Raw genomic sequence first — 13,007 nt, 5'->3', positions numbered from 1 at the left:
GTTGTTGTAATTCCCATAAAGAAGTTTGGAAAGCCATACATAATTTGTATATGTGTTCACCTGCTAATTCTTTTAGGACACATTAAAACAGCCTGGGTAGAATAGTGTTTCTCAGTTTGAATAAATATTTTTATTTGATGAATATTTTACATATTTTTCAGGTGCTGTAGCTTCTATGTTTTGGGTTGATGCTGAATTAGGGGTTGATATTTATCTTGATGGTAAGTTAAAAAGCAAATATTCTTTTGTTTTCAAGTAAAATGTTATGGTTAAGTTTTTTTTTCTGCTTACATTATAATTTTAATCTTTTTAAACTTGTTTAGTTTGATGATGAAGTAAGATTCCAAAGCCCCAGAGAGTGGTAGAACTAGATGTCAGATCTTAATGTCAGCTCTCAATTTAGTGCTTCCACTAAGGTTTTCCTTTTAAAGTGCTATGTCAGTTTCTTATATCCTCTGTTTATGTACTAACTATGTTAGAGAGTTTTTTATTTTATTTAAAATATACAGTATGAGGATCATATTTCTGCTTTCATTTTCCTCTGAAGATAAGAATTAAGCAAAACCCCCACCCCTTACTTTTTTTGCCTTAACACTTTTGGGCAATTGTATTCATAGACTTCGTGTAAGACATATAGAAACTTTCTGAATGAAGTAACTATGCCCCGCCCACCCTTTACCTTTCTTTAAACCAGGTCTTCCACAGACTCAAGAGTGAAATTTAAGACTGTGCCCAGTCATTTGGCTCTAGTATATGCAGCATGGAGCTGGTTGAATTCCCTAGGCATCATCAGACTCATTCTGCTGTTACCATTTGAAAAAATTATTTGGCATAAAATTCAGAGATTGCCAAACTAATTGACCATTTGGAAACTTAGGTACATGTTATGGAAAATACTTGTATGAGTTAGATTTGGTGCAAATTATTAGGAATAAGATATCTTAAGGCATCTTAGATTTGTTAAGCAGTAATTTAAATGTTAAGAGAAGTCTTGATTTTGATAATGTGAATATATAAACTGGAAATAATCTGTCTTGTGTAATTTATCACATTCCAGTTTATATTATGGAATTTGTCTCATCATGTTTTGGATTTAAAGCTTTTTAAAGGCCAGAAATATCTTATTTTCTTATTTACTTCTTTGTTTATTTGATTTAAAAAATTATTTTATAACCTCCCTAATGCCTTAAAATGGTACTAGGCACTCAGTACACATTTGAAATGTGCCTACTTGTTCATGGAATTGAATTAAATTGCAGCTTTGGCAAGAGAAAAACCAATATTTTATTGAGTAACATTTATGAACTGATATAGGTTAGTTGTGATTTTCATTCTCAAGCATAGAGGTGATTAAAAGATATATTCCTTTGTAGGTATCATAACTGTTGTGGATTCAAAATATGGACTAAAAGTAAGTTGAAAGATTGCTGTGAGTTGCTAATTATTTGTTAAAAGCTGGGTTTATGGGGATTGATTATATTATTTTTTTTCTACAGTTTTGTTTGAATATTTTAACAAAAAGTTTTTTTAACTATCGTGAACAATAGATGAAATTTGTGTGTCTTTTAATTATTGTGTTTTAAAATTAAGTATTTTCTGTTACTCTGGCTTGATATGATAGAAGTTGGAAGTGTAATACTTTGTAATGATGATATTACAGGATAAAGTTTGTGTATGTGTAACTCCTTACTGGGACTCGACCCCATTGTTGATGAGTTTTTCTATTTGATAGAAGAAATTGAGCTTGAGAAAGCATATGAGAACTTTTTTCTCTTGTTAAACTGCTACCAGACACAAACTGGAAATAATTGCATTAAAAAATAATTGCTTTACCTTACTTTGAAGAGATCAGGGTTTATACATAGGTGCAGTGAGGAAAAACTCTCCTTTAAAAGGTATCCTCCTGTGAATGTTTTCATAACTACCAAGTTCTTCAAATACATTTAAATGGACTTCTATTCATAAAATGCACTTAGTAAGATTTTTAAAAACATGTTGCATAAAATAAAACAATATTTTTCAACTTTCCAAGTGAAATACTACTAAAGGGAAAAGAGAATGAAATTATCCTCCATCTCCTGGTCCCACTCTGGGATGTGGATAGCCCCCTAAGTAATCATTTCTTAGAAGTTTAAATAAAAATGCACGTCCATTTTGTATTCTACTCGACATATATCTAATTTGTTAATTTGAAAGTGTTCCTTCCGGGGCACCTGGCTAGTTCAGTTGGTGGAGCATGCTTGTTAAGTGGTTACCACTATCCCTTCACTGGCCCTTTGTCTCCCTCAGGAATAGAGCTGCCTAATTTGAGATATTTGGAAAATAATTTCTCTGTAGATTTTGAGTCCAAATTTATTAGTCATCTTAAGAATCAAAGAAAGATTCCAGATATTACAATTTTACTCAGAAAAATTCCGACTCTTCTGAAACCATGATATTTCTAACAAAATATTTATGGAGGAAGCAAAATAAATAAAATTCTTCATTCTGGATGTTTATTATAGGCATGTCTGAATTCATCTCTTACATGCATTTAATCCCAAATTTGGGATACCTACAGAAGAGATAGCAGTTAAGATATTTTATTTGTCTTCTTGATAGACTTAAGGTATCATACCCAGAGTTAAACTCTTTATGTATTTATGATTACAGGAATAATTTTATATGTATATTTAGATTTGCAGAGGAATTAAATAGAATCTATTATCAGTGTAATTGAGGCCAAATAAACAAAGCAACATTCTGAATAATGCAAACACAGTAAACGTTTAACCTCCTGCCACCTTGATAAAACCTCTTAAATTATTAAATCAATATACCTACACAAAACTGACATACTGTCAGGATAATGGAAACTTTAGATTTTTTAAGTCAGATGCCAGATAAATAACTTTTCCTTTGTATAAAGAATTTGCTCACTTGTCCAATTCCTCTGGTTGCAAAGCTTGACCCCAGTAGCTGCTTGTGATTCAGAAAATTCTGAGGCAGTACAAGTAATGACACTTGGATAATGGGCAGCAATTTAAGGGTGTCATGCTTCAAAGAGCCAGCCCATCACAAGTAAAGCTGAGAAATGGTACCCTGTGGCCAGGGAGCCAAATTGAAACTGAAGTGGTAATTGATATCATGGGCTATCACTCTAATGGGATTGTCACCCATTGATCTGAAATATTCATTTTTTAATCACGGGCAAAGAATTGGACAACTTCAAATGACAGCTCTCTATTCTCAGGACTTGACACCCAGGCTACCAACATTGTTCTTTTCAGTTCTACAAATGTGACAGCATTTAATGCAATAGAATCAATGGATGAAGTTACACAGGAAAGGTCAAGTGAGAGGTTTCTTTTTGGCTCTTCTGTTATATTGCGCTAGCTGTTGAAACAATTCAGTCAGAAAACAGTTTGGCTTGGAAAAGACTGGAAAAATAAATAGACTGACATTATGCAATAATCGTTTTCTAACAGCTGAAATAGCATCAGATCTATAACCAGTCCGTTGAGAGGAGAGAGCTGCTGCTTTTTTTAAATGTTGTCTGACATCTTTGATACTAGATTTCTTCCATTTTGGTCAACACCATTGTTTTCCCCTATCTTGCTCTCTTCTTTTTGGTCCAGCTTGTTTCTCTTTCTGCAGAAGAGGACACCCGCTAGCCCTTATTGAAGTCGGGTCTACAGTGGTGTTATTTCAAAGGGTTTCTTTCTTTCTTACTGTGTGCTGAGTTGGAGGTTGAACCTTGACTTTTGGGAAGTGTCGGGTTAATTAGTACCAAAACCATTTTTGTCTTTTTTAATATATAAGCAAAAGCCATAGTCTCTCAGCAGAGGTGAGGAATCCTTTGGGCATATGTATACATTCACACACACACACACACACACACACACACACACACACACACTCTAAAATTTTTGAAAAAAAATTTCCAGATGTTTTCCTTCCTTGCCTGTGCAGGTAGCATAGAATATCAAAATTTCCATTTTTTTTAACTTTATAAATGGAATTTATCCGACAGAGTAACCAATATTGGAGAATGTCCCTTTGAATAAAAGACACTGGTTTTAGTCTTTTTGCAAAGTTTGACTTGGGGAGGAAGGAAGTTGCATAAGGAAAATAAATATTGGGCTGATACCCAGAGAAAATAAATGTTAGTGTGCATTTATTATTTCTTTATGTTTATATGGCCTTCAAAAATGCATAGAACAGGGCTTTTATCTTTTTCTATAATTTTATATGATTATTACATGCCTTATCCATAATAGAATTGTACATATTGGTCTGTTTTTATTTTGGGGATTTTAACATGTTTTTATATTTGGTACTTCTTGATTGCCTGAAGGTAGTAAAATGTTGGTTTTTCCCACTTAGCTTTGAGTGTAGATTTCTAATCTTCTGGAGAAGTAAATGTGTTAAAAACATGGGTTACTTTGTAAAACTACTGTTCCATTTATGGAAAGGTATGGAAATTCAAAAATAAAATATCTAATTTTCCTGCCATATCTTTTTTTATACCCCACCAACTCACAGCCACATAGCCCCAAATTCATGTGTAAATAAAGCTTCCAAAAGGTCAACAATACAATATTTTGAAAAATATTTCAAATTTTCAAATCCTGGAATATTCCAGGATCTTTCAGAAACAGGTGCCTTGCTAAAAATACATCTTTATTAGATAGGTATACTGCTGAATAGAAGGGGATTTGTTGCTGCACATTATATAGAATATTTCAAATAACAACATCTACTTATCTTTGTCAACAAATAGGGGTGTTAACTAGAATTCATTCAATAAATATTTTTTGAGCCTGGTGCCAGGTACTATTTCCAGGATGGTAACAGCCTTATTCTCTACAGGACGTAATAATAGGGTTTGCAGTAGCCTCAGGCCAAGAATAATTAGGAAAAATAGTAAACTTTGTCTTTTGGCAAGGAACAGTTTTTGATACACTAATAATAATAATATAGTAATTTTTTTTAAAGATTTTATTTATTTATTTGAGAGAGAGAGAATGAGAGACAGAGAGCACGAGAGGGAAGAGGGTCAGAGGGAGAAGCAGACTCCCTGCTGAGCAGGGAGCCCAATGTGAGACTCGATCCCGGGACTCCAGGATCATGACCTGAGCTGAAGGCAGTCGCTTAACCAACTGAGCCACCCAGGCGCCCCAATAATATAGTAATTTTGAATGTAACTTTTAGGTACTCTCTATGAGTATAGTCTTACGTGATTGTTAATATTTATGTAACATCTGTATCGAAGATTGATTTTATGTGACATAAAAAGCTTTCATTCATAAGTTTTTAAAATTATCATTTTACTTCTATAGCACATGTTTTCAGTTTTTGAAAAATAACCCTATAAAAGAGTATCCTGTGACAGTGACAGTATTAAATTTAGTTTCTTCCTTTATAAAATGAGAATAGCCATTTCTTCTAATTCTTAGAAAGGCTAAATGAGATAATGTATGTAAAATGATTTAAGAATTTGTGAAGTTTGATTTCAAATACAAAAAATATCAATATAATCAAATTGCCTCTAACCTCAGTAGGCAGCTTTTTCTTGTGACAGGGAGCGTCTATTAAAGGTTAAAGTAATGAAGGTGGAATGTTTTGCAGAGACGAACCTTTTGGCATTGATGCCTTTAGGGATTTAAATAGAATTATGGAAAAATAATAACCACTTCCAGAGAGTTGACAGCTACCTTGTGGGCCCCTATGTCAGTGTCACAATATTTTTTTGGAGCTAGCTTGACTCTGGAGAGGTCAGCAAAGTAAACAGTTGCACTGAGGGGCCAGGTCACTCAGGTGTCTGTTTCTCTAAATGGTCAGCTGCTTTTAGGCTAGAATTGGGGCTGTGGCCTTCCCACAGCTTGTTTCAGGAATAGGAAGGGCTCAGCACTGAGTCCATATTGTGTGTGATGCTGGGGTGGGAAGTGGGGTCTGGGACCGGAATGGATGGAAGTGTATTAGATTTAAGAAAGTCTATTTTGGTGGTTATCTCTTTTATATATAAGTAATAATGAATATTTAGAACAAAAACAGTTTTGTGAAAAAGGAAAAGGCCTATAATTTGAACTGTAATGCTCTTTGTTTTTATTGACATTATTTAAATCTGGAGGGTTTTCCTTTTAAGGAAGAGGAGGTGTCAGGGGGACAGTATTTAAGTCCTGCCCCCTCCCCAAACACCCCCAATAGAGTCACTGTAGGAAAACAATTACAAATGGGGAATAAAATGCTTTCAGTTAGAAAAATTAGTTCTGCATTTGTGTGTTCAGTAATAGAACTTGTTGAAATGTATATTAGAAGCAAGAAAGGAGTCTCCAAGGTAAAATTCTTTGTGTTGACATTAGTGTTTGTGTTTTCCCACAGTAACTTTTTTCAAACTTTGTTTTTGTTTAGCATTTAGAAGAAGAAAAACCGGATGGCCTTATCAATGAAGCTTCTAGGTATTCATATTTAAAGTATATATTGATTACTGGCTAATTGAAAAGAGACAATTATTATGAAAACCAAAACCAAAGTGAGAAATATAAAAACATAGTCAAGGAAAATTTGTTGTCTTTATCCCCTGTAATTGAATTACTGCTACTTATAATGGTCTGATAACTAAAATTTTATTTAAAACTTTTATATGTAGCATAAAATGAGTGTTGGGCACAGCAGTTCTTTGAAAGGTGCTTGGGAGCAGTGAACATTTAAAACTGGGTTTTTGTTCTTTTATGATGTCATTGGGATTCAAGAGGATTATAAAGAAAAGAGTTGGTTCACTTACTGCCTTCTTCAACAGTAATTCATTTGATTCATGTATTCACTGTTACTCAGAACAAAATAAATACAGAAATAGTTTTAATTGGCATTTAGAACATTTTTTTGCTTAAATACCTTTATGTTCCTAATTGGGCTGTCTTTAGACTTATAAATATTTAAATCAGTTTGCCTACCCTAAGCATATTCTTGCTAATGGGGGAAAAAGGCTTCGGGATATACCGTGGTTGCTAGGTCTGCTGCTGGGGTTAAGGGGGAGTCTCCCTGTGATTTGCTAAGTGTGATCCAGACATAAATAATAGACTACAAACAAGCAGTTGGCTCCCTCTCATTTTGGACTATAGTGCTCTGTGGTGCTATAATCCTGCCTGAACACTGCATTGGGTATATAGGTATGATTCAGATTAGACTGAACTTAAACATTTTTATAATTTTTTTCCTTATTAAAAATATATTTATTATAGAAAATATAAAGAAGCCAAATTAGAAAATAAGTGAAGTGTCATAAAAGCCACAATAAAGATGGGGCACCTGGGTGGCTCGTTTGGTTAAGTGACTTGATTTCGGCTCAGGTCATGTTCTCTGGGTGTGAGATCCAGCCCCGTGTCAGGCTCCTCGCTCAGGAGGGAGTCTGCTTCTCTCTCTCACCCTGTCCCTCTGCCCTTTCCCCCACTCACTCTCTCTCTCTCAGTAAATAAATCTTAAATAAATAAAGTTAAATGTAAAAGGCCTCCAATTTAAAGATAGTGACTTTATATTTTGAGGTGTCCACATTAAATCTTTTTTTTTTTTTTGAAGATTTTATTTATTTATTTGACAGAGAGAGACACAGCGAGAGAGGGAACACAAGCAGGGGGAGTGGGAGAGGGAGAAGCAGGCTTCCCGCTGCCGAGCAGGGAGCCTGATGCGGGGCTTGGGGGCTCATGACCCGAGCTGAAGGCAGTCGCTTAATCAACTGAGCCACCCAGGTGCCCCATCCACATTTAATCTTTATTCATAGAACACTTACTTAAACAGAAATGGGATTATGATGTACATACTGTTGAAACTTGCTTTTTCAATAAATTAAAGTTAATTTGTTTTTGAGAATTTGGCCATGTCATTTGACCTAATTGGCTATATCTTCAGGTAGCATAAAACTGGAATTAGGAATAAATAGCCTAGTGATTAAAATTTCCTGAAGAATTGAGGAAAATTTAAAGAATCCTCAGCTCTACTACTCCTGTTAATAGAAAATAGAACTTCGGGTACCTGGGTGGCTCAATTGGTTAAGCGACTGCCTTCGGCTCAGGTCATGATCCTGGAGTTCTGGGATCGAGTCCCACATCGGGCTCCCTGCTCAGCGGGGAGTCTGCTTCTCCCTCTGACCCTCTTCCCTCTCGTGCTCTCTATCTCTCATTCTCTCTCTCTCAAATAAATAAATAAAAATCCTTAAAAAAAAAAAAAGAAAATAGAACTTCTATTTATAGTAAGCTATTTTGTTATCTAGCATTCTGTCAATGGGACAGAATAACATTCTTTAACTTGAATGTCTGTGTATCTATTTTACAGAGAAAAACATATTTATAGTGATGAAGAAGATATTTGTTCAGGATCTTGATGTATCTTCTGAAGTGTGGTTTTAAAAAAAAAACTGTTTAGTGTTAATGTTAATTTGTTTTATTTCTTTGAAAATTCCATGTGATAACATGGAATATTTTAGTCAGTAGACTGTCCATATTTTTACCATATTTAATATCTGAATTTTATGCATTTCTTTACAAAGAAAATTTTGAGTTGAAAATGATCCTTGATTGTAAACTTTTGGGGGTTTATCTTTGTAGTTTGAGAGCAGCAAGTGAGAGCACTTAGTAAATATTTTTTGAATGAATACATATGAAATCTGAATTTATATAGTAATGGATGCAGTTTATTCTTACTGTTTGAAGAATGATAAATAGGAGTAAAATCAATTACCATACAGAGTACTATATAGTTCTTAATGCTATTTGATCTGAAGGAGCTGTTTCTATTTTTAATTTCTTAACATTTCTCTTTTGACATCTGTTCTTTCTTTGCTAATTTAGGCAAGTTGCTTTGGCAGATATCATCATCATTAATAAAACAGACTTGGTTTCAGAAGAGGATTTAAGCAAATTAAGAACAGCCATTAGGTATGAAGTTTTAAGTGTTAACTACCTACAAATCCAAAGTGTACTATATAAAAGATTTTTCCTGTATTACCCTGTAGAAACTTAAGGTTCAAGGTTGACCTACTTCAAGTACCATTCTGGAGTCATTTATTGTTGATGCCTAATTGACTGTTATGTAAAAGTAAGTATATAAAGTCATTCCCCATTTTTTAGAGAATGCAGTTAGAATTCATAGACTGATACTCAGGGTCTTCTGGCTCCAGCCTCCTTTTCCTGTCTCTCTTTGACTCTTGGCCCGCAGGAAGTTCTCTCACTTTACTCAGGACGATTTACTTTCCCATGGATGTGTCTTGCCGTATCCTTTCTTTACTCTGCGTGTTCTCACTCTCACTCTGCCAGTCCTTGAATTCCTTCATTGTCTCTGTTTTTCTTTGCTTCCTTTTTTTTTTTTTTTTTTTTTTTTTTTTTATTTGAGAGAGCGAGAATGAGAGATAGAGCACACGAGAGGGGGGAGGGTCGGAGGGAGAAGCAGACTCCCCGCTGAGCGGGGAGCCTGATGCGGGACTCGATCCCGGGACTCCAGGATCATGACCTGAGCCGAAGGCAGTCGCTTAACCGACTGAGCCACCCAGGCGCCCAAGCTTCCTTTTTTTTTTAAGCGATTTCATCCATTCTGTAGAGTTGTCCCGTCACCTCCTTTTCTCCCTCGCTCTCTGTGAAATCTCCCCTGTCTCAGGTGGTCTCCTTGCCCTGAACCCTCACTGACTTTGTCTTCCTTGACTGTCAACTAAACGTGCCTGTCTCCCAGCTTGCTTTAATGTCTTCAGTGTCCATGGCCAGGGTTGGTCAGCATAGGACAGTATGAATGGTACTCAAATATATGCTAAATGATCCACAGTCATTTGGACTTTTCAAATGAGATTAGAGTTCAGGGACTTTGAATTATTTTTTAAGGCAGTTAATAAATGCCATCTACAAAGAGACATCCAATAGCTTTTATTATTAGTCATCTTTAATGAGTATAATCTGCTGGCATCAGATTTTGATTCTGTCAGTACCAGTTCATATAGTATGTTATAAATTGAATCAATAAAGGCAAGGCTCATGAGAAGATTGGTTGCAGTGATGAATAATTGAAGAGGAAAGAAATCCATATTTTTCTGCACATTTTCTGCACATTATTTTAATGTTAATATCCTTTGAGTCTTTACTATAAAAAACTAATAATATCTCCATGTGTAGTGCAGGTAGTGCTGCATAGTGTTTAAGAGGATGGACTTTAGAATCTGGTTGGTTGGGTTCTACTCCTTGGTCTGTTTCTTGCTGTGTTCTTTTTAATTCTCATCTCTAAAACAGGAAAGAATACCTACTTCATTAAGTTTGGTTTAAGTGTTCATGAGACATTGTTGGTAAACTATGCACAGTGCCTGACACATAGTAAGTGCTCTGTTAGCTACTATTATCATTAATAGAGTGTAACTTTTTTTCCTGGTTTACATAGTAATTTCAAGCTACAATGAGTAAAAATGAAGGAAATAGAAAAATGGTTGATATTTTTGGAAAAGTCTAGAAAGATGAAAGCAGTGAATGGAGATTCCTTCTCTTGCCCCTTTTGACTCTGGTCTCCTAAATTTTGTTTGCCAGCCTGCTCTGTACAGCAGTACCAGGAAAGAATTTGGACACAGTGCTTTGATAAATTACAGACCCTTTGGATTTTGACCCTCCATTGTACATCAGCCTTGCAACTGACTGGGCATTAGATTTGGGGAGTTGGAAGAAGGTGAACATATCTGAGAGGAAGTGGCCATCAGGTTATACAGCATATTCAAGTAGAAAAGATTAAGAACTTTGTGAAATGGTAGAGAGACTTGCCTTAGAATCATTGTAGATGGGAAACCTTACCCATGAGAATAAGCTTGAACAAAAGGCACATACATTCAGCAAGTAACACTGAAGGCAATGGAATTGATGGTATAAAGATAAATAGATGAGGTGTATAGTATGTTGAAAAGAATTTAACAAGTATTTTTGGTGAGGGAGTCCTGTTTCATTATCTCAGTAATACCAGAAAGGGAAGGACTGGCAGAGCGGGTAGAGATTCTAGTTAGGGAACGAAGAGGTTATTTTGTGGAAGAACCTGGATACCTGACTTCCTGTTACTGTGAAAACGAGGACGGGCTGGGTCAAAGCCACTCACAACTTTTTAGGTTTTTATTTCTAGCCTGTGTATAGGCATTTCCACGATGTGTGCTTGTGGAAAATTGAGTATCAGTAAAAATCTTGATTTATCTACTCACTTTGAGAACATTAGAATTACTGGCTATGAATCATTTTTTCTAATGTGAAGGGTCTCTTTATAAATCACAAAGTATTCCCCAGTTAGTCAGTTGTGCAGTAGATTTTTGCCTGTCATGTTTTAATACCTAAGTGGAATATACCTGATTTATGATTAGAAAAAAAATAATAAGCTATAAAAAAATGTAAGTTTTGTTTTTCTGGTTTTTTTCTCCAGATATATTTGTATATGCTTATTTCCTGTTTTAGAAATAATATGCTTTATGATCTTTAAAAAGTTTAACATTTACCTTTTTACCCTTCTTTATTTTTATGTTTATTTCAGATCCATAAATGGACTGGGAAAAATTTTAGAAACACAAAGATCAAGGTACTTTTAAAAGCCGTTACTAATATTGACAGTAAATAATTTTAGTTAATAATAATTATTAAGTAATTGATAAATATGCCTGATTCTTTTATAACAAAGATACATGTGCCTTTTTAAAAAATGGGGCCCCAAAATGTTTTGAATGTTCTTTATAAATTAGTTTGGCATATTTGGTTAATAGTTTGCTTCTTGTTGTAGCAAGACTACAGAGCCATGGTAAGGCTGGGTGGCTGTGCTTTTGTTTCATGAGGAAGAAAACATAGGACTTTTCATCCACTCAGAAAAGTAACTAGTATAGAAATCCCTAAAAGTATGTTATTAGGAATCATCTTAGCTTGAGGTACTTAAATGGCATTCTAATATTTTCTAAAAACTTCTAAGTTTTTTGTATAGCTGCAAAAATAATCTGTCATGTAAAAATAGAGGAACCTTTATCTTTAAGTTTATCTTTATGTCCATTTCCTGTAGGTTCTTCTGTCTTTTTATTCTGTTCATACAGATGTGCAGTACTTTCTAAAATAGACATATTCTTGAAACATCTGTGAATTGTATTTCTTTGGATTGAATTCTGTTTTCCAATGAATGCTATTATGATTTCAGAAAATTCTTACAGGGATATATCATTAAGCTCATTTTTTAGCAAGAATGAATGGTTCAGCAGCTGAGAGACCCAGCAACATGCAGCCAGCAGCTGTGGGTCTCAGGGCTGGCAGTCCAGTGCCAACGCAGTTCTTAATTCAGAGATTCTTTCCTTGGAAGTGCAGCAGCGGGCTTTGCTCAGAGGCTCATCTGCGCAGCAGAGGTTAGAGGTGCTGACAGACTGCCCTGGGCAGTAGGCATGAGCGGGGACAGCTGCTTGTGTGCGTGCGGACAGCTGGGGAATTAACTTGGTGTGCATTCTCAAAAGCCACTCATCTGCGGGTGGAAGTGGCAGAAGGATGCCCTTAGCGTGAGTCTCCCACAAGTAAACGCCGAATGTGCTCCCTGCATTTCAGATTCCAGTGTAGAAAACCTTTGATCGCCTAACTCATACCAGAGCCATTCCTCAGTTATTAGTCTTCTTTCTCTTGCATTTTACCATTTTCTTTCTCCCTAAATTTTCTCTTCATTACAAAGTGATACACAGACGACCACAGAAAGCTGAAATAAGTTTTTAGAAACCATATCCATCAATAGCTATGGTTCCGCTGTAATAGCATTTATTTGGTTCATATTTACAAACATCTCAGATCAGTTTTTACAGGCTCCTGGATTTACTTTGCTTAATTTTTCTTTCTGTTTTCATTTTAAACCTTTACGTCCCGTGTAAAGGTTTTATCTTGAAGAGATTATTGTGTAACAATTTTGATGGTTCTATGACATTTCTAACAGTTCTGTTATGTTTATAGAACAGTAAACATATAGTGATTAAATTTAGTTGCTTCAAATGGATGAATGAGCAAATGAATAAA

At 35.1% G+C, this 13,007-nt stretch overlaps 1 protein-coding gene across 6 annotated transcripts in view; it reads left to right on the top strand.

Moving 5' to 3' along the window:
- CBWD1 (COBW domain containing 1) overlaps positions 1-13,007 on the top strand; it is a 54,248-nt gene that overhangs the window by 23,856 nt on the left and 17,385 nt on the right. For all 6 annotated transcript variants that reach the window (XR_003523650.2, XM_027615289.2, XM_027615288.2 and 3 more), the window contains 5 exons: positions 162-221; positions 1,374-1,411; positions 6,394-6,440; positions 8,826-8,912; positions 11,512-11,556. Coding sequence is in view for 5 of the 6 variants with exons in the window: in XM_027615289.2 (XP_027471090.1) it covers positions 162-221; positions 1,374-1,411; positions 6,394-6,440; positions 8,826-8,912; positions 11,512-11,556 (277 nt within the window). In the remaining variant the exon portion in view is untranslated. The remainder of the gene's footprint in view (positions 1-161; positions 222-1,373; positions 1,412-6,393; positions 6,441-8,825; positions 8,913-11,511; positions 11,557-13,007) is intronic.

Source organism: Zalophus californianus, chromosome 13 (assembly GCF_009762305.2).
Source record: "Zalophus californianus isolate mZalCal1 chromosome 13, mZalCal1.pri.v2, whole genome shotgun sequence".
In the NCBI taxonomy this organism is placed as follows: domain Eukaryota; kingdom Metazoa; phylum Chordata; class Mammalia; order Carnivora; family Otariidae; genus Zalophus; species Zalophus californianus.
The sequence above is the reverse complement of the archived record's forward strand: the minus strand, read 5'-3'. Positions and strand labels throughout refer to the sequence as shown.